The sequence below is a fragment of the Procambarus clarkii genome, chromosome 94, assembly GCF_040958095.1.
Source record: "Procambarus clarkii isolate CNS0578487 chromosome 94, FALCON_Pclarkii_2.0, whole genome shotgun sequence".
NCBI classification, from domain to species: Eukaryota; Metazoa; Arthropoda; class Malacostraca; order Decapoda; family Cambaridae; genus Procambarus; species Procambarus clarkii.
In genome coordinates, this window is record NC_091243.1 from 5,133,020 (window position 1) to 5,160,464 (window position 27,445).

Below are 27,445 nucleotides of genomic sequence, written 5' to 3' on the forward strand. Positions count from 1 at the left end.
GCAATCATTTTAAATTGACACAATTTAAATTTTAAACATTTATAAAGTCTAACACATTAAACATGATAAACAGGAGTAATCTTTTTAACAATTCATCACATTTCATTGAAATGTAGTTCTGGGACACCCTGTATTATGCTAAGGAAAAAAAATATAGCTGGACACGATATATAAGCCAGCAGATTGTATATTCTTGTATTGTATCTAGATCCAAATTGTATCCAGTTCTTCATAGCATAATGACTAAAATTTCTTGACTTGGTGAAAATATAAAGTACAGTACTTTGTCGTATGTGGATACTGTACATAATAGTAGTAGTAGGCATCCATCAGTCTCGGGAGACTATGGAGTTGCGCTCTGATGTCGGCCTTGTCTCTTACTGTACGTAATAGCTGGTGAAAATGATAAAACATACTAAAAGTGATGCAGGGGAATCCATAGATGCAGTGATGTCATTTTGGCTTTAGTTTTGCCTTGTCTATACTTTCATGCTTTAGTTTTTTCTGTAATTTTTGCTTTCTAGTTGTTGTAAAGGGTGCTTGTTTATTTCCAAATGCTTCATTTTGTTTATATGAAAGTTAGCTGAACGTGCACATATGGACGTTCATTTCATGCAAAACAATCTAACATTGTTTTGTTTTTACAGAAAGCTGACGATGAGAACTATCCTGTTGGTCCATGGCTTCTTGGCCTCTTCATCTTTGTTGTATGTGGATCAGGTAAGATAGTTTCCTAACTTAAAGTATTTAGTGTCTAAGTATCTTCAATGTATTCCATTAAATGATCCATTTATTAAAGAGAAACAAGTAATTGTGTAACAGGTTGTAGGAAACTAAATATAATTGTATATTTTCTTGTCATAGTTTTGGTACCTTTTTTAAGGTTAATGGCTGTAAAGTGTCTTGAGAAGGTTGGATGTCTCATAACTCAGATTGGTAACTAAAGTTCCCAGCTCAATTTAAAATGTTTTTTTTTGATAGTTTGACAATAGGCTGTTTCTTGAGCTAGTGTAATTATATATCCTAAGTATATTTTTTAGGCAATATCTTTAATTTTAACTAAATATCTGTTAATATATGAAAACAAAAGCAAAATTTGCACTGAAAACGGCCCAATTTTAAGCTATGTACTGTACAGTAATGTCCAACATCTGTACAGTACTGTATTGTCATTTTGCGGTGAAAATGACTCTGGGTTTCTGGATGTTTTGCTATTTCCAACATACAGTATATGGGAATTTTCTTGTAGCAAATGATACACAGCTTGATTCAAATTTAAACATATTTTATATGAATATATGAACAAATTTGTAAATATAAACATTTTAATTTGATTTGTAGGCTTAAAAGGAAAAATATAATTATATATATATAATTATATTTTTCCTTTTAAGCCTACAAATCAAATTAAAAAGTTTATATTTACAAATTTGTTCATATTCATATAAAATGTTTAAATTTGAATCTAGCTGTGTATCATTTGCTACAAGAAAATTCCCATATATGTTGGAAATAGCAAAACATCCAGAAACTGTCATTTTCACCGCACTAATTTTTGTTTGGCCATATGTAAACTTTTTGCCCAAATTTGAAATTTGTGCATACAACCATTCAATTATATCAGCAGGTTACTGGCTACCTGGATAATCCACTATACCTCCAAAAACTATATTACAGTATATCAACGAGTATTCTTAATAGATTATACATAATACATATAAGAGTACTCGTTGATATAATAGTTTTTGGAGGTATAGTGGATTATCCAGGTAGCCAGTAACCCGCTGATATAATTGAATAGTTGTATGCACAAATTTGAAGTTTGGGCATTAAGTTTACATATGGCCAAACAAAAATTAGTGCTAAGCCAGTATGACTAGAGTATTATCTGTGGTATAGAATATTAAAGTCTTAAGACATTTACCTCTTGCATTAGCATCCTGAATAGTGGGAAATGTCAAGTGAATTAGATTTAGAATATCTTGGACATTTGGTGTATAGGAACAGCAGGAAAGCAAAATTTTTAATCCTAAATAGTGGGACTTTACGGCTTTATAAATGTGACTGTAAGTGGAACAATGCACCTCTGACAATAAGATACAGGCAGTGGTAATAGCATTTTATGGTATGCAACTTGATACTCGCTCTAGCAGCCAAGTTTCCTCTCATTGGATGCTTATTTAAATGTGACAAATTCTGTGACTGGAAAGAATGAGTACAGTACAGTATATCTGTGTAATTAGATTTATCTTGAAACTTAGTTTCATGTTTATGAACTTCACAAATTAATATTGTAAATATTTTAAGATGTACATGCTAAACTAAGGGTAATTAGTCCTAATATAACTTAAATTATCATTGCTTGGATATTACATAGCATATTTTGTGCACAAAGCTAAATTTGAATACTGCCAAGTTAATTTTCAACCTTGTGGGGGTCTTGCAGTTTTAAAATCATGTTACTCTTAATGTTCACAATTTTAGTTTCACAATGCTGGCGTATATTGTGTAGTTCATATGCACATTCGGTATACAGTTACATGCAAACGATATTTTGCATGTACTGAAATATGATTAATAAGGAAGTTATTCCTTGAATCTTAAATATAATGGAAAAATATTTAGTTTACATTTTTTTTTTTTCAGCTGTGTTTCAGATCATACAGTCCATCAGAATGGGCTGATTGACAGCAGTTGTGGCAGCTGAGTAAGAGGCCTTGATCCCCTTTGAATTTTGCCTTCACTTATCGACTCCTGAAGTGATATTTGGACACGTGGAAATTAATAAATGTATCAGTACACGGACCAGATAATGGATAGCTCTCTCACGGACACTTGACAGTGAAGTTAAATGCGCACATTCATCCTTTCCATTTAGAATTAAGAAGATACTTGGGTTAAAGTGTTACTTCATTTATTTTAAGGGATATATAGTACTGTAATTGGTTTTCATTTACTTTTGGAAAGTTTGCATTATTCCTTTGATGGTTTCCACTATGTATATTTGTATATAAGGAATATATATTTATATTGAAATGAAATAACCCCTAAAGCAGAGTTGCAGTGGATTCCATATATATGTTAGCAAGTTTTACATGTTACAATAATAAAGTAATACAGGGGAGCAATGTTTTATTTTACCCCTTGTATAAAGTTGAAGCTAGTTGGGTGGGACAGCATTTTAAATGCCATTTTCACTTAACTGATTGATCATTGAACTCTAGATTTAGTAATGTATTGGACTATAATGTTGTAACAAGAGAGCAGTACATAGTACAACAAGAACATCATAACAGCATGAACAAGCCACGTGGAGGATGAACAAACCACAGGCGGCGGCAGACAATGTAAAAGTTACACCTCTGTACAAGTTAGCCATAGTCAGGTCAACGGTCATCGAATCACGAAGAGGTCAGAGTTGATGCCGTCATGATAATCTTCAGGGATTAACCCCTAAACATCAAATGCAAAACCCTCATGTTCAGCTGCCCCCCTCTCTTCCTCGCTCTACCTCCTGGGGCATGCAGAAATGCATTCCCTGGTGGAATGAGGACTGTGCTCGGGTTGTCTACTTGAAGAAACCCCCGGCGCCGCAGACTGCCGATTCATTTATTTTGTTTCGGAAGGCGAGTGCGGTGGCCCATAGGACCATCCATATGGCTAAATGTGAGTGTTGGAAGTCTTATGTTTCCACCATTACATCCGAAACTCCTCTGCCGCAAATTTGGAAGAAAATCTGCTAGATAGCGGGTAAGTTTTTTCCAGATGTCTCGCCAGTCCTTCACCTCCGTGGTACTCTTGTGGCGGATCCAGTGACAGTCGCGACCAAACTGGGTTCCCACTTTTCGACTGTTGACTCTGGTTCTCATCTTCAATCCTTCCTTCCTTCCTTCATAAGCACGTTCTTGAATTTCATCCCTTAGATTTCCGCACTCATCTGACTTCCCTGTAACGATCCCCCCTCTCTCTGAACTTCAGTCTGCTCTGGCTCTGTGGTTCTATGGCAGCGGGCTCAGATGACATTCATTATGAGATGCTTCACCATCTCCCTCCATGCGCGTCTCAGTACCTGTATTTACTGAATCTGTATAACAGAGTCTGGAAGTTGTGGTCAGTCCCTGAGGACCGGCTCGATGCCGTTGTACTCCCTATTCGGAAACCGGGGTCTCTAGGGACATCCCCTAAGGCCTTCTACCCTATAGCCTTCACGAGTTGTCTGCAAACTCTTTGAACATATGGTCAATGTTCATCTGATGTGATTCTTGGAACACTATCACCACTTCTCAATTTGGTTTTTGGAAGTGCTGCAGAACTGATGTCTTGGAGGTCTATATTCGTACTGCTTTTCCTGCAAAGACCTCCATTATTGCTGTCCTTTTTGAACTGGAAAGGGCGTACGACACCACCTTGAAATACTGTACCATATTCTGACCCAACTTCGTTCTTTGGCCTTCGTGGTAAACTCCCTCTCTCCCTCCAAAGCTTCCTCTCTCGTCGTTCCTTTAGAGTGAGGATTGGTACTTCTTTTCAGCAATACGAAGGTATTGGATATACCTCCAAGGTAGTGTTCTAAGCACTTTTTTTTTTTTTTTTTTTTGGTTGCCCTCTATGTTATTTCTCTTTCTTCTGGCATCTTCTCCACTCTCTTATGTTGACAATCTTACCCTTTGCTGTAGAGGTGGTGATTCGCCTCTCCTTCAAAGGCGACTTCAACTTGCGATTGATGCCTTGTCTTGGGCCACCAATTTTTTTATATATATACACACAATTGTTACATTCTTGTACAGCCACTAGTACGCGTAGCGTTTCGGGCAGGTCCCTGGAATCCCGTGCCGCGACGAATCGTTTTTTCATCCAAGTACACATTTTACTGTTGCGTTAAACAGAGGCTACAGTTAAGGAATTGCGCCCAGTAAATCCTCCCCGGCCAGGATTCATGGCTTCAAGTTCTCTGCAACTAAGACTTATACCTGGAAGAGGCAGTAAAACAAGAGTATCCACACTTGCATTCACCTGGACATTTTTGGCAACCTTTAGAACCTTGGAGATGATGAAAGGCAGTTGGCCTGTTCCTGAAGTTAGATCTTAACAATGCCTGTGATAGATTATTAAGAATGGAAAATATACAAGATGAGAAATTTCACTTGCACCCCACCTAACACAAAGCTTAACTAGGGAAATTATAAGCATTTGAGTGACCCACAGTAAAATAGGGAAGTATATGCAGGTAACAGGCCTAAATGGCAGCACAGGGAATCTATTGCAAATGCCAAACCCTCAGTTGATCCAAGTAGAGCTAGGTTTACTAGTCGATTCATTGTCAGGCTTCACTAAACATATCACTTTTACCCCGTTCCTCCAACAGGGAAGCATGTTCCCCCTCTCCTCCCAATTCCCCAGAAATTACAGCCATTGATTAAGCTCGACTTCTTGATAAAAAAAAAAAAAAAAAAAAAATTGATATACATGGCCCACACAAATGGCAAAGGCACAGGCAGCATTGATCATGCTTCTTCCCTAGTAGGCCCAAAAGGAACCTGCCAACAGATCCTGCTGCACTCAAATGAAGAACCACCCAACCTCCCACTGCAACAAACGTAGGTTTCATGAGGGATTCTTATTGCATAGTGAAAGATGATATTCGCCATATCTCGTCTCTTCCCAACATACCCCTCAGTTTGAAATTATAAATTAAATTATCTAGTATACCAATTACTACAAGTTCTAGCCACAAGAGAAATTGTATTAAGGAAAATCAAACTATCTTATTAGCTGTAGGAAAATACACAGTATTTATTGAACCAATAATATTTGTACAACTCTGATTGCTACATTACTGCTGTGGGTTTTGCTAAACCTTAATAAAATACTTTATTTTAACTAAACAAATTGTGAGGAATGATGGAATTAAACGAAAATGTACAGGCTGATAAGGGAATAGCAATAATTGAGCAGTGTTGGGAAATCTAATGAGAAGACTAATGAAAAACTAAGGTTAATGACCTATTGATTACTCGAGTAATTAGTAAGTAATTAATTGTCAAAAGAAGGCACCAAACCGGGAAGGCTATGTAGCACCATCAAAAGCGCAAAATAATCAGAGGGCGGTAAATATCACCAAGGATGCCAATACGAGAACAAGTAAGTAAGTAATTATCAAAAGAAGGCACCAAACCGGGAAGGCTATGTAGCACCATCAAATACGCAAAATAATCAGAGGGCGGTAAATATCACCAAGGATGTCAATACGAGAACAAAAACGCATAAGGCGAACGATATCAAAAGTATCCGAGTCACCAAGAATTCTATCGAGGGACAGGTGACCGCGAGGGGCGGTCGGAAAGCAAGACACGCTCGTCCTGGAAGTCGGGACATTCAAGAAGGACATGCACGACCGTAAGAGGGACAATGCAACTAGGACAATAAGGAGCAGGGCGGCGCTCCATCAAGTGACCATGAGTTAAGCGAGTATGGCCAATACGCAACCTCGCCAGAGCTGTTTCCCACCGCCGGTTACGGTGGAAGGAGGACGGCCACGAGGAAGTAAGTAATTATCAAAAGAAGGCACCAAACCGGGAAGGCTATGTAGCACCAAGTACGCAAAATAATCAGAGGGCGCTAAATATCACCAAGGATGCCAATACGAGAACAAAAACGCATAAGGCGAACGATATCAAAAGTATCCGAGTCACCAAGAATGCTATCGAGGGACAGGTGACCGCGAGGGGCGGTCGGAAAGCAAGACACACGCTCGTCCTGGAAGTCAGGACATTCAAGGAGGACATGCACGACTGTAAGAGGGACAATGCAACTAGGACAATAAGGAGCAGGGCGGCGCTCCATCAAGTGACCATGGGTTAAGCGAGTATGGCCAATACGCAACCTCGCCAGAGCTGTTTCCCACCGCCGGTTACGGTGGAAGGAGGACGGCCACGAGGAAACACAACATTTAAGAGTACGTAGCTTGTTACCAGTAACAGACAACCAAGAAGCCTGCCAACGGGTAAGGACTGAGGAATGGATAACCGGGTAAAAGTCGGAATACGGAATGCCTTTACGAGAGATGGGACAAGAGCGGACAGCTTCCTTGGCGGCAGCATCCGCACGCTCATTTAAAGACACACCAATATGGCTGGGAACCCAACAAAACTCAACCGACTTAAATTTACTGTGAACGAGAAACAGCCAATGCTGGATCTCAACTACTGGATGAACCGGATTAAAGGACCCGAGAGCCATGAGGGCACTACGAGAGTCAACAACAACTACAAAGGAAGACTGACAACGAGAAAGCAGGAGACGAAGAGCATAGAGAATAGCATAAAGTTCCGCTGTAAAGATGCTAGTCTCCGAAGGTAAGTAAGTACAGTAATTATCAAAAGAAGGCACCAAACCGGGAAGGCTATGTAGCACCATCAAATACGCAAAATAATCAGAGGGCGCTAAATATCACCAAGGATGCCAATACGAGAACAAAAACGCATAAGGCGAACGATATCAAAAGTATCCGAGTCACCAAGAATTCTATCGAGGGACAGGTGACCGCGAGAGGCGGTCGGAAAGCAAGACACACGCTCGTCCTGGAAGTCAGGACATTCAAGAAGGACATGCACGACCGTAAGAGGGACAATGCAACTAGGACAATAAGGAGCAGGGTGGCGCTCCATCAAGTGACCAGGGGTTAAGCGAGTATGGCCAATACGCAACCTCGCCAGAGCTGTTTCCCACCGCCGGTTACGGTGGAAGGAGGACGGCCACGAGGAAACACAACATTTAAGAGTACGTAGCTTGTTACCAGTAACAGACAACCAAGAAGCCTGCCAACGGGTAAGGACTGAGGAATGGATAACCGGGTAAAAGTCGGAATACGGAATGCCTTTACGAGAGATGGGACAAGAGCGTACAGCTTCCTTGGCAGCAGCATCCGCACGCTCATTTAAAGACACACCAATATGGCTGGGAACCCAACAAAACTCAACCGACTTAAATTTACTGTGAACGAGAAACAGCCAATGCTGGATCTCGACAACTACTGGATGAACCGGATTAAAGGACCCGAGAGCCATGAGGGCACTACGAGAGTCAACAACAACTACAAAGGAAGACTGACAACGAGAAAGCAGGAGACGAAGAGCATAGAGAATAGCATAAAGTTCCGCTGTAAAGATGCTAGTCTCTGGAGGCAAGCGACACATATAAGTGCAATCAGGAAAAACAACAGAGTAGCCAACACCGTCCGCTGACTTAGACCCATCGGTGAAGACAGAAATGGAGCGGGAGTGAGAAGAAAAGTGCTCGAGGAAAAGGCGTTTTAGAACCGTAGGAGGGGTAAAAGCTTTAGTGATACGGGTCAAGGATGTACAAAACCGCGGAAGAGGGACCCTCCACGGGGGCAAAGAAGGAACAACACGAGGAGAAACATCAGAAATACGAACGGAAAGAGAATCCTGTAGGCGAGATAACCGGACAGAAAGAGGGAGGTGGTGAAGAGGAACAGGAACCGCAGGAGGGGTAAAAGTTAAAGCACGACAGAGGCGAGAGGAAGGATGTTGCAAGGACCGCGCAAGATAGCGAAGACAGTAGCAATCACGGCAGTCCTGGAGAGACAGGAAGCCAGTGTCAACATACAAGCTAAGGATGGGAGTCGAACGAAAGGCACCAGAACTGAGGCGCAACCCAGTATGGTGCAAAGCATCAAGACGGCGAAGAGTAGAAGGAGAAGCAGACGAGTAAGCAGAGCAACCATAATCGAGCTTAGACAGGACAAGAGAGGAATGTAAAGCAAGGGGAGTGCGCCTATCTGCCCCCCAAGAAGTATTAGACAAGACCCGAAGGAGGGTAAGGGCCTTAGAGCACTCAACACGGAGGTAAGAGATATGGGGAGACCAAGACAAACGAGTGTCAAGGAATAACCCCAAAAGCTTCGCGGAATCTTTGTATTCAAGGGGATGACCATAAAGTGACAAAGAGGGACGAAGAACAACCCATTTCCGCGCAAAAGTCATGGCACAAGTCTTAGAAGTAGAGAACTTGAAGCCATGATCGGTGGCCCAAGACGACACAGCATCAATTGCAAGTTGAAGCCGGCGCTGAAGGAGAGGCGAATCATCACCCTGACAGCAAAGGGTAAGAGCATCGACATAGAGAGCGGAGAAGACACCAGAAGGAAGAGAGGAAAGAAGACCATTGAGGGCAACCAGAAAAAGAGTAGTGCTCAGAACACTACCCTGGGGCACACCTTCGTATTGCTGAAAAGAGGCAGAGAGCGCGGTACCAAGGCGCACCCGAAAGGAACGACGGGAGAGGAAGCTGCGGAGAAAGAGAGGGAGATGACCACGAAGGCCAAAAGAATGAAGTTGCGATAGAATATGATATCGCCAAGTGGTGTCGTAAGCCCTTTTCCAGGTCAAAAAGGACGGCAACAACGGAGGTCTTCGCAGCAAAAGCAGTACGAATATAGACCTCCAAGTTCACCAGGACATCTGTCGTGCTGCGGCACTTGCGGAAACCAAATTGAGAAGGGGAGAGGAGGTGATGGTGTTCCAGGAACCACATCAGACGAACGTTAACCATACGTTCAAAGAGTTTGCAGACACAACTTGTGAGAGCAATAGGGCGAAAGTCCTTAGGGGAAGTACCCAGAGACCCCGGTTTGCGAACAGGGTGAACAACGGCATCGAGCCAGTCCTCAGGGACTGATGACAACTCCCAGATCCGATTGTACAGACTCAGTAAATACTGAGACGTGCACGGAGGGAGATGGCGAAGCATCTCATAATGAATACCATCGGAGCCCGCCGCCGTAGAACCGCAGAGGGCCAGGGCAGAACGAAGTTCAGAGAAAGAGAAGGGATCATTATAGGGAAGTCGAAGACGAGTGCAGAAATCTAAAGGACGAGACTCAAGGACAGGTTTACGAAGAAGAAAAGATTGGTGAAGATGAAGACCAGAGCTAACAGAAGAAAAGTGGGAACCCAGTACGGAAGCGACCTGCAACGGGTCCGCCACAAGAGTATCATGGAGGTGAAGGACCGGTGAAACATCGGGAACGAATTTACCCGCTATCTTGCGGATACGCTTCCAGATCTGGGCCAGAGGAGTTTCGGACGTAATTGTTGAGACATAAGATGCCCAACATTCACGCTTAGCGGTACAGATCGCCCTACGGGCCACCGCACTCGCTTTCCGAAAGAAAAGAAAAGAATCAGTCGTCTACCTACGGCAGTGCCTCTTCCAGGCTGCACGCTTACAGCGGACAGCCCGAGCACAGTCCGCATTCCACCAGGGAATGCACTTCCGTGGACCCCGAGAGGAAGAGCGAGGGATAGAGTGGAGGGCAGCGTTGAAAACAGTGTCATGAAAAAGGAGGAGAGCGCGAGAGAGAGGTAGAAGGGAGAGGTCAGAGAGAGTAGCACTGAGGGTAAATAGGGTCCAGTCCGCCTTAGCAAACTGCCACCTAGGGAAAGAGAGGGAAGGGCGAAAAGAGAAAAAGGAAACAAGGATGGGGAAATGATCACTTCCATGGAGGTCATCAAGAACCTGCCATGTGAAATATAAGTAAAGAGAAGAAGAGCAGAGAGAAAGATCAAGACAAGAAAAGGTGCGAGTCCGAGAGTCCAAATGAGTGGGCTCACCAGAATTCAGAAGAGACAGGGAAGAAGAGAGGAGAAACGGCTCAAGAAGGCGACCCCGGGTATTCGTCAGAACGTCACCCCAAAGAGAATGACGACAATTAAAGTCACCTAGCAGGAGCACAGGCTCCGGCAAGGAGTCTAGGTGGTGTTTCAAATCAGGAAGAGAAAGCGGGACACTCGGGGGGAGATAAATGGAACAAACTGTGTACCATTTCCCCACAAAGATACGAGCAGCAGAACAATGGAGAGGCGAAGGAAAAAGTAAAGGAACAAAGGGAACATCAGCACGAATCAAAAGAGCAGAAGAATTAGAAGCCCCAGCAACGGCTGGGGGGGGGGGAGAGAAAGGAATAGCCACGAAAACGACCAGGACGAGCACCAAGCATCGGCTCCTGGAGACAGACACAAAGGGGCGAAAACCGCGAAATCAGAAGCTGGAGTTCGAGGAAATTGGCATAATAACCTCGAACGTTCCATTGAAGAATGGACAACGACGAGAAGAGAAAGGACAGAGAACAGAGAACAAGGAAGAAACAAAGGCGAAAGAGCAACAGAGCACGTTAAATAATATCAGGGTCGGGATCAGGGTCAGCAAAGTCAGGGTTAGGGGGCATGGGTAAACTGAGCAAAGACGGAGGGAAGGAAACGGGAGAACAGAGGTGGGCGGAACGGGGTCCGGAGGACGAGGAGGAGGAGGAAGAGGAGGAGACAACGGAGAGGAGCAGTCAAGGACAGCAGCAGGAAGAGGAGGGGTAGAAAGAGGGGAGCGTACCTCAGCAAGGGCAGCAACCGAGAGGGAAGCGGGGGCTAAAGAAACCTCCATAGCAGGAACAGGGGGCGCAACCACCGAAATGGGAGGGGAAGGAGCGAGGCGCTCCCTCTCGATGGAGGGAGAAATCGTCAGGAGGCGCAGAATCAAGAGGGAGGAGATCAAAATATTTGGCCCACGAAGCAGGACCAAACAAGGCTTGATAAGTAGCAGAACTGGAAGGAATCGAGCGAGGGCGGCCGTGACGAGGACGGGGGTGAGAACCCCCAGAGAGAGAGGGGTTAAAAGGCGCAGTAGTTACAACTAGAGAAGGAGCCGTGCCAGGGGACGAGGTAGTCACTACTGGGGACTTGGGGCTCAACCCAACCACAGAGGAGGGAGGGGAGCCAGGGGAAGGAGTCAGAGAGGCCAAAGGAGGAGCAAGGTCGGGGCCCAATGCAGCGGAGGCTACAGAGCCCGGTCTTCCAACACAGACTGACTCGGGGGCTTGGTCGCCCACCCCACGAGCCTGAGAAGGTAAACCAGAAACAGCTGAAACAGGGGTCATCATCATTACGAAAAGAAAAATTCATTCACGAATGTGCCCCCACACCCACCATGGAGCCACAATTAGAGGCAGGACACCCAACAAGAAGCTATCGCCGATCTTGCCGGGGCCTCCTAGGGGTACGTCGTGAGTATACGCCCCACAAACGCCACCTTAAGAAACCGACAGTCCGTCGAAATCGGGTTCAGTGACGAAAGGGGGATTGACAATAAAAGGTTCCCCTCGCTCTCGACGTCGGGTACTACAGTTCTACAGGTGCAGTTCTACAGGTGCCTCCTCAAGCACCCGGGCGTCAAAATAGAAGAAGTCCAAGGGAAGAACCAGAACAAGCAAAAGGTCGGCAGGAAACGGCAAGCAGATAGAAGAAGAGGGGGGAGAAAAACGAAACAGAAGGAAAAGGAAAAGGTGCCCAGCAGAATTGGAGAGGACGGCAGCAGGAGCACAAGGCTAGAAAGGGACAGAGGACTGTCCCAGGGAGCATCACACTCCGGCAGCCGCCCACTAAGCCCCCACACGGCAACGAGCTGAGCGGGGAGGGGGTACTCGAGTAATTAATAAAAATTCCTACTAAAAATATTCACTGGTGGACCTACCTGGAGAATCTACTTCAATAATTACCAATGATAAATTAATGTTTTAGAGACCAGGAATACTAATGCACAAATAAATTTGATATCAAAAGAAGACTTCATTTTTTATAATGACTTTGCAGAACTTAAAAATTTGATTCTTTACAGCCGCTGAAGTAGAAACCCTCAGCAATGATGTAAGTTATATCAGATCAGATTTTATCTCTCGACATCAAGAGCAGTGACAGCAGTGAGGTAGTTATGACATGTAAGGGAGGTATGAAGTAGTTGTCCACCTCCATTACTACCCATTCCTCCATTTGTACTTCCACCACACTGAACTTGACACACCTCATCCAGCTCCCATGTAGCTCCTCCATCACTGTCAATACAAATCATAAGCAGTTATTATGTATAACCTTTCAGATAAGCATGAGAGAAAAACATAGAGCAATTAACATTTTGCATTTCATCATAAATTAGTTACGTATATCGCACAAAATTCTCTTATCAACACAAAAGGTGAAATTGGTACCAGCTATGAGCAGATGACAAACTGTAAAGTAATGAAGTAAAAAAAATGTATTCATTATAGGAGTCTGAAATAAAATGGCACAGTTGTTAGCTTAGACGAAATGATTGTAAATAATAAAGTTTGCACATGTTGCATCCAAGTAAAGAGATGCTAGTGTATCGTTCCATTATTCTGTAGTCCTGTATTTGCTTCAGGTGTGTGTTTTCTGTCTGGTTTTGTTGAGTGGACTTGGCTTTTTGTGCTCTGAACTGCATGCTCCCAGTAGTTACTTTCCTGGGTATTCGTGATCACTGCCCATGCACTGACAGAGTTCATTCTCTGGTGTGTTTGGAATTTGTCCTTTCAAGGCCAGGCCACCGGGGTAGAGTTGATTGAAACAAAGCCTAAGCCACCCAATGTCCACCCACAGATGATAATCATCATATGACAATAACCACATTCACCTATTAAGTAACTACAGTAATGAGTAACATGATTTACTAGTAACTAATGAGAGCAGCATTTGAGTGCCTTACTATGGGAATTTCAGGGGTCTTCTGACCTCTTTGTTTAGGTCCTTGGTCAGAGGTGATCATTTGGTTGTGTGGGGTGCACTCATGATTGATTGATTGATGAAGATTAAGCCACCCAAAAGGTGGCACGGGCATGAATAGCCCGTAAGTGGTGGCCCTTTTGAGCCATCACCAGTATCAATAGATGATACTGAGATCTGTGGAGGTGCGACTACACCCTGCGTGACGGGAGATGTGTCCCGTATGCACTCATGGCATGCGCTCTTTATTTATATGGCACACTGTGGGGTACCATTTTCCAGCACAGAGAAGGGCTGCTGATGGTTCCCATTTTCTTTGGCGAGCATCTCCAGTGCCTGGGAGTACCTGTCTGGTTTATTACCAGCGGGCCCTGGTATTTCCCAACGGGTCTTTTGCAAGGTCAATTATGCATAAAGGATGGCCTGATAAACCTGCTCTCCCCAACTACGATTTTGAAGGCTGTTCGCCACCTTTGCTACAAGGCGACAATCATTCTTTCTGCCTCTACCATGCTGTAGGCTGGGTTGTTGACTCTTACAACCCCAATCCTGCCACTGAAGTCGAGGCATTTCAGGCAGCTGCCATATTATGGGCCCCTGCACAGTATTGAGAGCCATTTCTAATTCATCATACAAGTAAACAACACCTACCCTCCTTTCATCGTCAACCCACTGACCTAACCCCATGAACAGAGTAAACATGATCTGGTCTTGTTCAACTCATGTGAGTTTGTGGGTAAAGCATGTACAGTATCATAATTACCTAGATGGTGCCTGCTCAAGATAACTGGTGCGCACACAGCCATCACTGGAGGCAGAGATTAAGAGAGACGAGTCGGAGGACCAGCAGAGGCCAACCATGGACTCTAGGTGTGGTGAGACTTCTGTGCTTCCATTGCTACCCTGGCATCCACTACTTAGCTCAGTAAGCACCCGCCCACCAGCCAGATCCCACACCACAACTGCTCCATCATCACTTCCTGAAGCTAGATATCTGTCAGATTATAGAAATCACAAGTTAATATCATAACTTTTATATAAACAATTTGCATTGCTTACACATTTATCTCCTGCATTATATATACCATAGAGATATATATATCATGAATATGCAAACTTAGAATGTATGATAATGGATAAATATGACTTCAGAAACTTCAGAGTTTCTGAGGGTGTTTTGAATATGAAAGTGCTAGAGCCATTTCCAGTTTCCATTTTCTTCATGGATATCTGATCACATTTTATCTGATTTTGTGATTTGAACACTAAATTAATATCTGACTATAATTAATTGGATGCTTCTACATCCCAAGTGAAACTACACTATCAAAACACTCAACAATACAGTATGCCTCTTTTCAACATTTTCACAGTTGGACCCCCTCACAACACACCTGTCAGTGAACAGTTTGGCCCTCTTCATGCCCTGTTCGCTATTGCGTAAAATACTCATATTTTTAGCATTATTATACAAAATTAAAAACATGATAGATCTATACACAACTATAAAAGCATCACCTTAATACTTTCTCCTCAGACGATTTGCAAAGTGACAAGAAAATACACGCATCTTGAGTAATGGGGTGGTTGTTCCAGGGGATCTCTGGTTGGTCCCCTGTTAAACTGTCCAGACTGTGCTCATGTATTTTAAGTGTTTCATAATGAAGACACAAACAATGGATTAGGAAGTAATTTTCAGAAAAATCTCTAGTGGGCTCTAGCAGCACATGAGCAGGATGGAGGTGAAAGAATGTGCAAGAAAGCCTACAAATTACTACCGAGGACAGAGGTACATGAAACCCCCACCTAGACCAGTCCAGCCGAAAGGCATCCACAGCGATGCACTCCGGGGCCTGAAGAAGTGTAACCAAGTAGGACACCTAGGCATTAGGGATACTTTTTTTCATTCTCTGGAAGGAATGACATCAAACACAGCCTACAGAATAAATACTGCTACAAAAGCCTCAAGCGAGTGCTGTACTAAGAAGCGCATGACCCTAGTCTGCCCCACATGAAAACAAATCAAACACCCCAACTGTAGAACCCCCAGAGCCCAATGATATATGCAAGGTTCTCCACCCCAGTGGCCTGGCTTCTCAGGGGGTGAACTCCTGAACACACCAGAGAGGTCTGTGTCAGTGCAGTGACAACACTGAACATGCACATAGGAAAAGGCTGTCGTAAACACATGCAGCTTATAGCAAATACTGGACCAAGTTCATGCAAGAAGTAGGGCTTGTAAACATATGCACGTGAAGCAAATACTAAAGGCAAGGAACAATAAACAAGTAAATGGCCCCACAGGCCAGAATAAAAAGGATGGCCTTTGAATTATTTACTTATCTTGGAAAAGAAATGGGACTCGCTGTGGCTTGGTGACTCAGGACGGTCTAATTGAGCTATATGGAAAGACTTGAGACATGATGATTTTTTTTAACCATGACTAGTGTACTGTATTCCACTAGTACTAACCAACAAATGTGCTCAAATTAAGAGAACCCACCAGAAATTATTACAAAAATCACGAGTGACTAAAAATCCAGGAATCACCATACAGAACCAGAAACAATGCTGTTAAAATACTGTACACATAAAGTGTCAAGTAAGCAATTCTATTAGCCTCTATGGACAAAAATGGAAGACCAGTGGTGCCATAGCCACCACAGTATACCAGCAACCTGCAGTGCCATAAGTTAACTCTGCCATAACACCAATGACATCTCCATGACTCGGGGATAATGCACTAACCAACTAACCAATCACACCATATAAAAAAGTATCATCTACATATACAAACCTATAGTGGACAGGACTATGTCCTGTCTACTATGGGACAGGACCTCTCTTGTTAACCTCTTAATAAAAAAAAAAGACTTCTCTTACTAAGAGAGAGAGAGAAAGGTCTTAACCTCTCTCCTTCCAATGTTCTGCTACTTATCCTGTCTTCTCTCCCCTTACCAAACCCTGTAGTCATAAAACAAAAACAAAACTGTTCACAATGGTCATCCCTCTCTCCTTTCCTGAGGCGGCAGCAAACCATAAGACCTCATATTCATTTACGATGTTCAGAATAAAATGCTCAAGGAGCCAAATATGAATAAAGCAGTTGGCCTAGATGGAGTCTCGGAGAGATGGATACCAAGATAACCTCTATCATAAAAACTAAGTAGATTTGTAACACAGGATCTTCCTGTGTAACAGCGACGAAGAGAAACCAAGCCGATGTGGGGACCCGATGTGATTTTGTTGACCCAAGTTAAGTCTGCAGTGTCTGAGTATAGTATGGGGGACTAACTGGGTGTGAAGTGTTGTTGTGACAATTCGGAGTTAAGGATATAGGCTGAGGATATGAGTTGTAGATGGTGACCAGTTAGGTCCAGTGTGTTTATTGGTAAGGCTAGCCAAATTAGTAACATTTGATTTGCTATAATGTTATTATTGTCAGTTTAGTTTATATAATTAAATTATAAAACCCGATTGCCTTTAATCACCTTCCATATGTTCTCTAATGTGAGTTCCAATACAAACCCAAGAGAGTGTGGTAATATATATTATTTTTTAAGAGGAACATCTCATGATCATAAATGTGATATACTAGTAATTTGATATTGTTGCAAGTACTGTACAAATAATCTGGTATTAGTGCTCACGACACTTCCGGAACTGAAAGACAAGAGCTACAAGGAGATATGATCACTATGTACAAAATAGTTATAGGAATCAACAATACTGATAAAGAAGAATTCTTGAGACCTGGAACTTCAATAAAACTACAGGCTCACCATAGCCTGTGCTGCTTGGAACTTTTTGTTCCAAGCAGCACAATCTTGAACAACAACATTCAATAAAAAGAGGTCACAGATTTAAGTTAACGAAATAAAGTTGCCGTAAAAAAATATTAACAAATTCTATTTCGCAACCAGAATGGTAGACAGGTTGGAACAAGTTAAGTGAAAGGGTGATGGAGGCCAAAATCATCGGTAGTCTCAAAGCATATGACAGTAGGGATATGCCGTGGTATCCCGTCTGAGAAGACGGGGTACCACGAGCACAGCTCTCATCCTGTAACTACACTTAACACTTGGATAATTACATATATATAATTATTGAGTAAATGAGACTTACGTCCACAAGACTACTCAAAATTTGAAGACAGGAGACATTTAAGGAATAGAATTATGGCACAACAAAAAGTTAGTCATAGTCAAATTTTAAGTCACAAAAATTTTGTTAAAACACTAGGAATGTTTTTTCACAAATATTGTAGTAGATAGCTGGAATAAGCACCAGGCAAAGAAAGTTGTTAAAACCGAGTATTTTAAAACTAGGCATACTGTATTTATGATCAGACATATAAAGACAGGACATCACAGGCACAGGTCTCTTACCATGACTTTAAATGGATAACAAGAACTGGAACTTGCTCCCCACAGACATATTTATATAAGCTCATACATTTACATTCATAAAGATTACAGCTATAGATTAGTGTGTCTGCTAATATATAATGCATATCATAAGAAAATAATAATGCTGTGAATTATCATAAAATACAAGAACTTATGTAACTTACTTTCCATTTGGAGAAAATTCTACAGCATTGATGGCAGCCTTATGATGGAGCAGGATCCTCGCTGCATCCCCATCTGTTACTTGCCATAGCCTAACTGTTCGGTCACAAGATCCAGTGGCTACATATGTGCCATTGGGGTGAAAAGCTACACAATCTACTGATTGAGTGTGACCTGCCATAGTGCGTAAGGGATATGTGCAGTCCGTGGTCCACAATCTAGCAGTGCTATCGTAGGAACCAGTTACTACATACATAGTGAGTGGTGCAATTCCCACACACCACACAGGATAGTTGTGGCCTCTGTAAAGAGCAACTGCCTGACCACTTTCCAAATCCCACAGACGCATAGTCGTGTCTTCGCTGACAGACAGTAGGTAAGTTGAATCGTGTGTAAATGCAGTATCAAGAATAGGTCCACTGTGTCCTCTTAGGGCAAAGAGCTCTCCTCCACGGTTTCTTCTTCTGCCACCATTCCTTGCCTCTGCCATCATTTCTTCCTCTTCTCTTTCTTCCTCTTCTCTGACATCACCATCATCCTCAATACGTGAATTATCACATGCTAACAGGGTATGTGATATTCCACCTCTGGGTCCTAATACGGTGCTAACCTTTCTAAACCCTACATTATGTACTGGAGGAGTTAGCTTCCACATTTTAATGACACTGTCTTCAAATCCACAAGCCAGCAATCTGCCTTCTGTATTAACACTGGCACAACTTAAGCCATTATAGGCATTAGAAACAGTATATACGCACAATGATGGTGGGGCAGGATGAGCTAATTTAATACGGGCCATCACATCTTTCATTTTTTGTAACTCCTCTTGACTGCAGTCCAGTCCATCTGCTGAGGTTATTGCTGAATCAGATGACATAGACTCTGGTGTGTGACCATTTACTAAAGCATTTGATGAATTGCAGTTTAGCTCTGGGCTACGGAAAACTGCTCCTGAACTACCAGCACTGGAGTCATCCACTTCCACCTCTATATATGTATTAAAGATCTGAAAAAGTAACATAATATTTTGAGACTGTTATATATACAGTATCTAATTGGATGTGTATATTTTTTCAGTTTCACAAAAGCAATTCAAGCCAAACTAACCTACTAGTAATACAAAAACCGATTAAAAGGAGTGAAACTAAGCATGAAAAGCCCATGAAAAATCCTCTTTATCATTCAGGGATCCAGCCAACACTTTGACTATAAACATTCAAAACTCCCTAGAAATAATAACCCTCTGACCACAATCTCCAAAAGTCACTGAACTCCACAGCTCCCCATAAATTAATGTTAATACAGTATTACTACAAATATTCCAGGGACCCAAACCAATGTTGGCATTTACCTTACTGGCATTATTCTAGTTTGTTATAACTAACACCAGTCAGTCCCACAGACATCCCCACAATAAACACATTCAAAGACCAAGTTGAAAAATTTATTGAAATGCCAACCATGATAAACAAAAAACCAGCGTTGAATGTAATGAAATGCCATTTTCTGGATGAGCCCCGGTGGCTCCCTGGAGCTATCGAAATGAAATATGCTATGTTAGTCTGGGGCTTCGGTCACATGGAGTTCTGTGTACCGGGAACCACAAGCCAGAACTTGGCTCCCTCAGAGAGGCACAGGGAGTAATAGCCTATGAAACTCCACTCTTTGAGAGTATATTCATGTCTGCCATCAACTGGGGTAGGGCACCCAGAAAAATAGGCGTCCCAAAACAAACTCCAATTGGCAGAATATTGCAACCCAAAGCCAAACAGAGCCTAAGAACTCCCCCCCCCCAAAGAAAACAATATAACATGTAAAACATCATCAAACTGATGCACCGACTGTTCGCCCTTGAGAAAACTAAAACAAAAACTGTCAACTGAAGGGATGGAGGGTGCCAGGGAGCCAATGAACAAAAACATCGTTCAATGTTTTCTGCTTACCCCGACTCTGAAAGCCTCAGATGTTTGGGAGCCGGCAGTTGGGTGGGGTGGGTGGGAGGGGAGACACCAACGGGGGAAAGGACTCGAGGGCGCAGACTGAACCAAGGTCGAAGCGACCAACGCCCCCCCAAGTCTGGGTTGCTAAACCCAAAACGAGGCAGCCCTGGGGCATCGGAGCGGGTGACCAATCTGGCGCATTGCAACAACAAAAACTTACCATGAAATGCGACAGCCACTTGACCCCTAAGAGCTGAAGAACAATGGGTAAATTGAAGAACGAGTAGGGAACAAGTCTCACACGACTCCAGGTCAAAGGTGTCGCCGACCTAACAAGCAGCACGACGGAGATAAAACAGATGATCATCACCCTGAGACAGGGGCAACGAACAATCCTCAAACACACAGAAGACGAGAGGGGACTCTGGAGGCACATCCATAGTAACCCAAGCCCTGATGGGGGATTCTAGGGCCCACAGGGGGATGTGTTCCTATGGAAAGCCCAGGCATTGGTGCTGCAAAGCAGGTTGAATCCCATCAATAACTTGGCAAATTGACCCCCTTTGAAGGGAGCAACCATGGGAGCCCTAGAGGAGGACCACCTAAAGAAACCTAGGCATATCTAATCGGGAGCTAGGTAGCCCTCCACCAGGCAGAAAAGAACTGGAAAACAAATGAAAAAAAAGAAAAAGTGTACTACAACAACAGGAGGCCAGAGAGAGACAGGAGGTGCTAGGTATGCGAGCTCGCAGCACCGTGCACCCTAACCAGCAACAAACAGTCCCTACCCAGGGCCAAACGATAGCACCAAGACTCCTGCTGACCCCAAGGACAAGGTCATAGCAAAGCAACACCAACCCCACAGGAATGAGAACCCGAAAGCCCCAGGGAAGAGAACCCCTGAGACCCACGGAAAGTACAGTACTTACAGGGCGCCTAGTGAAGAGACCCCCTAAGTACATGCAACCTGAAATACAGCTTTCTCCTGACCACCACTCCACCCACACAGCAGGTACAACCGCAAGGGCAAAAGCCTGACAGGATATCGAGGGCCAGAGGTAATGTCAGCCCCAGTCGACTTCAGTCTACAAGCTGGTAGGTGAGCAGGCCCCCTCCGGGGGGAAGAGTGGGGGGAACACACGCACCGGTTTGATTGTTTTGCTTGTTGCATTGCTTTTCTTGGGGGTGGGGGGGGAGTTCTTGGGCTATGTTCGGCTTTGGGTTGCAATATTCTATCAGTTGGGGTTTGTTTTGGGATGCCTACCTTTCTGAGTGCCTTAACCCAGTTGACAGCAGACATGAGTATACAGTACTCTCAAAGAGTGGAGTTTTCATAGGCCATTGCTCCCTGCGCTTCTCTGAGGGAGCCAGGTTCTGGCTTGTGATTCCTGGTAGGCATTACTCCATGTGACTGAAGCCCCAGACGAATATCACATATATTGTATCAGTCTGATAGCTCCAGGGAGCCGATGGAGGGCTCTCCACAGAAAACAAAAAATAGCTGCTCTGGTGCTTTTGTCAGCCAATGATCATATCTTTAATAAATTTCAAACCTTCCCAGAAAGTTAGATGGTTGGGTTAGTGAAGTTAGATTACTTCCCAGAAAGTAATGTACACAAACAGCTATCTCAATGATATAAATAACCTAACCTCTGTGAAAACTATCAATATTATACAAGACAGCTGAAAAGACTAGACAGTTTAATTGTATCAGCTGCTCGATTATGGTATCCAAGGTACCCATGCCAGGCATATTCCACAACAACAACAACAAAACTTTGCCTCTAATATCCTATACAATAGTACCTTTGAGTGATAATGATGCCACCTATCAAATTTCTCAATAAATTTATCCAGAACTCTTTACACTGACAAGACTTTGGTAAACATGCATACACAAAGTTTGCTGGAGTAGCAACAACTTTAATCATATTTGATTGATAGTATAAATTCTATACATATAGCTGACATGAGGACTAACTTCAAATGAACCCACAAAACTTTAAGCAATCACAAAAACTTACCTGTAGTAAAATTGGGTTTTCTGTGGCTTTGAGGTATCGTAAGAAGTAATTCAAAGTTAGCTCACTCAGACGTATCAGGTATTTACCACTTCTGTAATAGAAATATTGCTCAACAGAAACATATTAACATAATGAAACTTAGGGCAAAAAACCAGCATTTCAAGTAATGAAATGCCATTTTCTGGGTGAGACCCGGAGGCTCCGCAGAGTTATACGGACCGATATGAATGTATTAGACCCTGGCATCAGTCAAAGCAAATGGAGTTCTGCCCACTGGGGACCACGAGCCAGAACCTGGCCTCCTCAGAGAGACACGAGGAGCAATGACCTATAAAAACCCCCCCTGTGTAGTTGGAAGCATTCTATGTCATCGACCGGGTCAGTCACCCAGAAAGGTAGGCACCTCAAAACAAGCCCTATCTGGTTAAAAAATTGATACTGAAAACTGAACTGTTGAACAGAACTTCCCCAACTAAAAACGAGCATGGCGTCACACCTGTCACCGCTCCACTATCTGCACAGCTCCCCTCTTTCCAGGAGGAAGAAGGGGAGCTCCATACCCCTGTGACAGCTATCCATCCCCAGTTCAGAGGCTGGATGTCAAAAACTGCAAAACTGCGGACCAGAGGGAGGGTGGGTTGCCGGGGAGCCTCTGGGTCTCACCCAGAAAAATGGCATTTCATTACATTCAATGCTGGTGTTTTTTGGTTCCTTTGTTCTCTAGAGCTACTTGACCAAAGATAAAAACAAGAGAGACTTACTCGGGAGGTGGTCGTTCCTCAACTCGAAGTCGAGACAACTGGCTGCAACCACCAACCCAATGCGACACATGCCCGACTAGGGCCAGGAACACTGATTAGGTAGCGAGCGACCAGGACCCTGTTCGACCTCCAAAAACCCTGTGCCAAAATGTCAGCCCCAAGACATATTATCAAAGACGGCAGCGAAAACGGAAACTTACAAACGTCATAGGCACGAGGATAGACCGCAGGCTGGCTCGAATAACCCTGCAGATGACCTGGGAGACCCGAACCTTTAACAGGGCAGAATGGAAACCGGATCAACCAAAAACTCGTCCAAGGCCACCGAGGCCGTGGCACGCAGGTAACGGCGAAGAGATGCAACCGAACACAATTTATCTTCAATAAAGTCTTTTCTTGACTTGGTGTTTCTCTACAACATTGACATTATTTTGTTTTCTTGCCCATCCATAATCTAAGTAGCAAAGACATTGCAACAAGAAAATTAATACAATTATTGAACCAATTCTTATAAAAAATAATGATTAAACAGTAATATTTTCTACAAGGCAATTTAAAGGCAGCCAAGTAAACTACTGTTTACAAGCTTTAAAACTGTACAAAATTTTGTACTAAATATTAACAAAATACTGTGTAAAGTACAGCACTTACTTGAGATTCTGAATAATAGGAGACGAGTTCATATCTCCCGATGCATTTATGTTAGCTGCATTCAGCACCTGTGATAGTGTGTTTTCATAGTCACGATTAACTAAGAATACCTGTGAACAAAAACACAACAGGGATATCAAATGCAAACATTTATTATGAATTACAATATTAGTATTATTGTGGTATTATAGTTATTTTTGTCTAATGACTTCTCCCACCCAGAACCTCCCAATGCACACAAAATTTAAAAGAATTACGGTAGACATTTGTGTTATTTTTGCGTCTCATAGGCCACTTTGTTTCCTCTACCCAAACTAAGATGAATTAAGATGACTATCTGAAACTGTACTATTAGATGCATATAACCTGTTCAAAAGATAATATAAATAACATGAAATTATTCATTAATGAATTCAAAATACAGTAACCTGTTAGATAATGCTGAAAGGTAGGAGAAGTTGATCAATAAAATATAAGCTGAAACTCGGGTACTGTACAGGGTAGCAAAGTATTACGTGATACTGAAGTTGGAAAACAGCTGATAGTAGTGACCAAGTATTAGAAGAGGAACAACTGTCTACTAATGGAGTGCTAATGGAGTGGTGAAGGATCCATGAACCACGACACATCAGAGAAATGACCTGAAATTCAAACTTCATACAGCTAGGTAACACTTTCTATACATAAAATCAAGTTTAGTTTGAGGCCGATATCATACATAGTTACAGTGCAAATACGTATACAAATAAAATAACTAAGTATCTATATTCAGTCTGTAGATTGGTCATTGCCCCCCATTCTTCACCCACCTCTTAGGGAAGACCTAGTATCCAGCTGATCAGTATAAACAAAATTTTTGGAGAAGGGAGACCCTCTCAGTTGGAAGGCTCAAGGGATTAACTATAGTCCCCGTGGTGCAGTGGTAAAAACACTCACCCAGCGCTTAGCGAGTGATTTGGCCTGGGTTCATATCCTGGTCAGGGAGGATTGACTAGGCGCCAAGTCTTAACTGTAGCCTCTGTTTACCCAGCAGTGAATGGGTACCTAGTTGTTAAATAATTTAGCACGTTGTATTCCAGGGAAAATTAAGATTAAGGACCTGCCAAAAACAATACGTGTGCTAGTGACTTCACAAGAATAATAAAAATAACAAAGTAATAAGAACTTGTAATAATATAATAAAGAAGCAATACAAATATATGTATTAATCTCGCAAGATAATAAAGATATTAAATTAACGGTTATAGCAAGGGGTATGGCAAATGCAGGGTGTGTGAAGAAAAAATCACTCAGAATGAAGTCAATTGACTACATGGTATGCCAAAAGGGCTACTATGTGACTGTTTAAAAATTTAAGATGAATTAATCTCTAATTACAACCTCACACATGTGGGGTCCACAATTCAAGTCTCCTAGAACGCAGGTGAACGGAATGTTTATTTCCACTGAAGTGTGGATGACAATTTATATGACATGGGTGTGGATCACTAATGCCTCTGAGCTTCAGTAGTAGTCAAGGAAAGTAAAAAAATCCATTTTGGCAGAAGGATGATGCTTCTGGAAACATTTTTTTATTAAGATTACTCAATAGCTCGGTCGATACAGCTTCGGCCTCACACTCATTTGTGTCCGAGGTTCGATGTCCTAGAGCCCAAGTGAATGGAATAAAAACTTTTTTTATTTCTTTACATTTTGAATGCAAATATATAATTTTATGTTTTTTTTTTTTTTTTTTTTTTTTTTTGCACACAGGCACAGTGACACATTTTATGATAGCCACACTAAGAGTTAAGCAAGAACCTACAACAATTCACATTTACAGTAAATGAAAATATAAATACCTTGAAAAAAAATTATTGTACTGTCCTGTGATGAAGATTACAGATACATGATCTACGATATTAATACTGCTGTGTATTTACAAAATGGAAAACAAATGAGCAAGACATTAAGAACTCATGACAATAAATGCATCCATTCTTATTTATTGAACTACAGATATAAGTTATCTAACCTGATAGTGCTTTACAAAAAACTTCTTGGCTGCTTGCCGTCCTGTGCCAGCCACCAGCTCCAAGTAAAGATGAATAAACAGAGGAAACAACACCTGTGACAACTCTGATCGACATGGTTCACTTGCCTCCATCATCCATGACTTGAGCCTGAACAAAGAACAGTGGAGACATATTAGTTTTGGCTAACAGAGAAAATGGAAAATAATAAAAACAAATGTGTAATATTCAAACCATAGATCTTGCATGGCTAATTACTGTATACAGTACAACAAATTTATCAGACAATGATTAGTCCTAAAAATTATTTAGAACTTTAAAAGGAAGAAACCTCTTTTGGAAAAGAACAGACCTGACATACTGATGATCAATGTGTGAATGGTGAGTTGAGGTGGTGGAGAAGGTGAAGCTATTGGGTGTAGAGGGAGACACCAGGCCTAATACTCCAGCTTGCTGCTCTGTTACTGTTCCCCCTGATGTCTGATTCTGCCAAATAAAGATAACTTGAAGAATAACCTTCATGTTAGAAGAAAAAGAGAGAGTACAAATAAATTTAATACTTAATTTTTTGAGTCATTTAATGCTGTATCTAAATGCAGTATTGTAGGGTTTGCAAGTCTTCAGTTGTCAGCTGCAGTACACTACTAACAAAAATATTACATTGTTCGAAAATACAACTTTGATATTTTTTTTTTTGCAGGGATATTCCTGTGCGGGCCCTAAGCCTCTGGCTGGCCCACTAAGTGTTGCTTGTTTCTGTTTTACTTGGGTGGAGTATAAGTATTTATGACTCGTATGGTCGCTTCAGTAAGATTTTGCCTTTGATATGAATTGAGAGAAATGATTTTTATAATGACCATAATCTAGTTTGTAGCTGAAATTTGTATGGAGATACATTCATTTACAAAAATACACTGTTGAACGAAATTGTGTCATATACTAGGCATCCAGCCATCTTTGTGCTAATATCTTGCAAAGAAACTATCACTCATTTGTAAAATAATTTCACAAGTATAAATATGTATAACATGATTATAATTTAAATTAATAGCATTAACAGGAATTTAGTAGAAAATCATTAAACTTCTTAATATTCATTTACACTGTAATCCTACTGGTAGACCACTGTGGTAGTCCTACTGGTAGACCACTGTGGTAATCCTACTGGTAGATCACTGTGGTAATCCTACTGGTAGATCACTGTGGTAATCCTACTGGTAGATCACTGTGGTAATCCTACTGGTAGACCACTGTGGTAATCCTACTGGTAGACCACTGTGGTAATCCTACTGGTAGACCACTGTGGTAATCCTACTGGTAGACCACTGTGGTACTGGTAAACTACGTACTGGTATCCCACTGTGACCTTTCAGACCACATACAGTACCTCCAAATTTCTCCTCTTCAGATACTCGTTCACATTAGCCATTATTTTTTCTGTCCTAAATTTCTTCATGTTCTAGTGGGTGAAGGCGGTCATGATCCAGTGGGTGAAGGTCTCCTATACGCTGGGTGGAGGGTGAAGCCCTCTCCTCCCGTTGAGGTCGTGTGAAGACCTCTCCTCCCGTTGAGGTCGTGTGAAGACCTCTCCTCCCGTTGAGGTCGTGTGAAGACCTCTCCTCCCGTTGAGGTCGTGTGAAGACCTCTCCTCCCGTTGAGGTCGTGTGAAGACCTCTCCTCCCGTTGAGGTCGTGTGAAGACCTCTCCTCCCGTTGAGGTCGTGTGAAGACCTCTCCTCCCGTTGAGGTCGTGTGAAGACCACTCCTCCCGTTGAGGTCGTGTGAAGACCACTGCACCTCACCCTCCAATGAATGGTCTCTATGTTGGGTGAGTGGTGGTGGTGGTGTGTGAAGAGCTCCTCTTCTCCCTGAGATTCCAGAGGGAGGTGTGGTCTCCTCTA

The 27,445-nt window shown here is 42.6% G+C and overlaps 1 protein-coding gene across 1 annotated transcript; it reads right to left on the reverse strand.

Moving 5' to 3' along the window:
• Positions 1-5,765: 5,765 nt before the first annotated feature.
• LOC123747280 (TAF5-like RNA polymerase II p300/CBP-associated factor-associated factor 65 kDa subunit 5L) lies at positions 5,766-27,142 on the reverse strand. Its single transcript, XM_045729354.2, has 9 exons — positions 26,933-27,142; positions 25,898-26,031; positions 25,548-25,695; positions 23,534-23,643; positions 22,122-22,212; positions 18,160-19,163; positions 14,350-14,580; positions 6,829-12,901; positions 5,766-6,359 (listed from the first exon to the last, which is right to left on the reverse strand). Exons 1-8 carry the CDS (start codon positions 26,999-27,001, stop codon positions 12,739-12,741), a joined length of 1,950 nt encoding a protein of 649 aa, XP_045585310.2. The 5' UTR covers positions 27,002-27,142; the 3' UTR covers positions 5,766-6,359; positions 6,829-12,738.
• Positions 27,143-27,445: the final 303 nt, after the last annotated feature.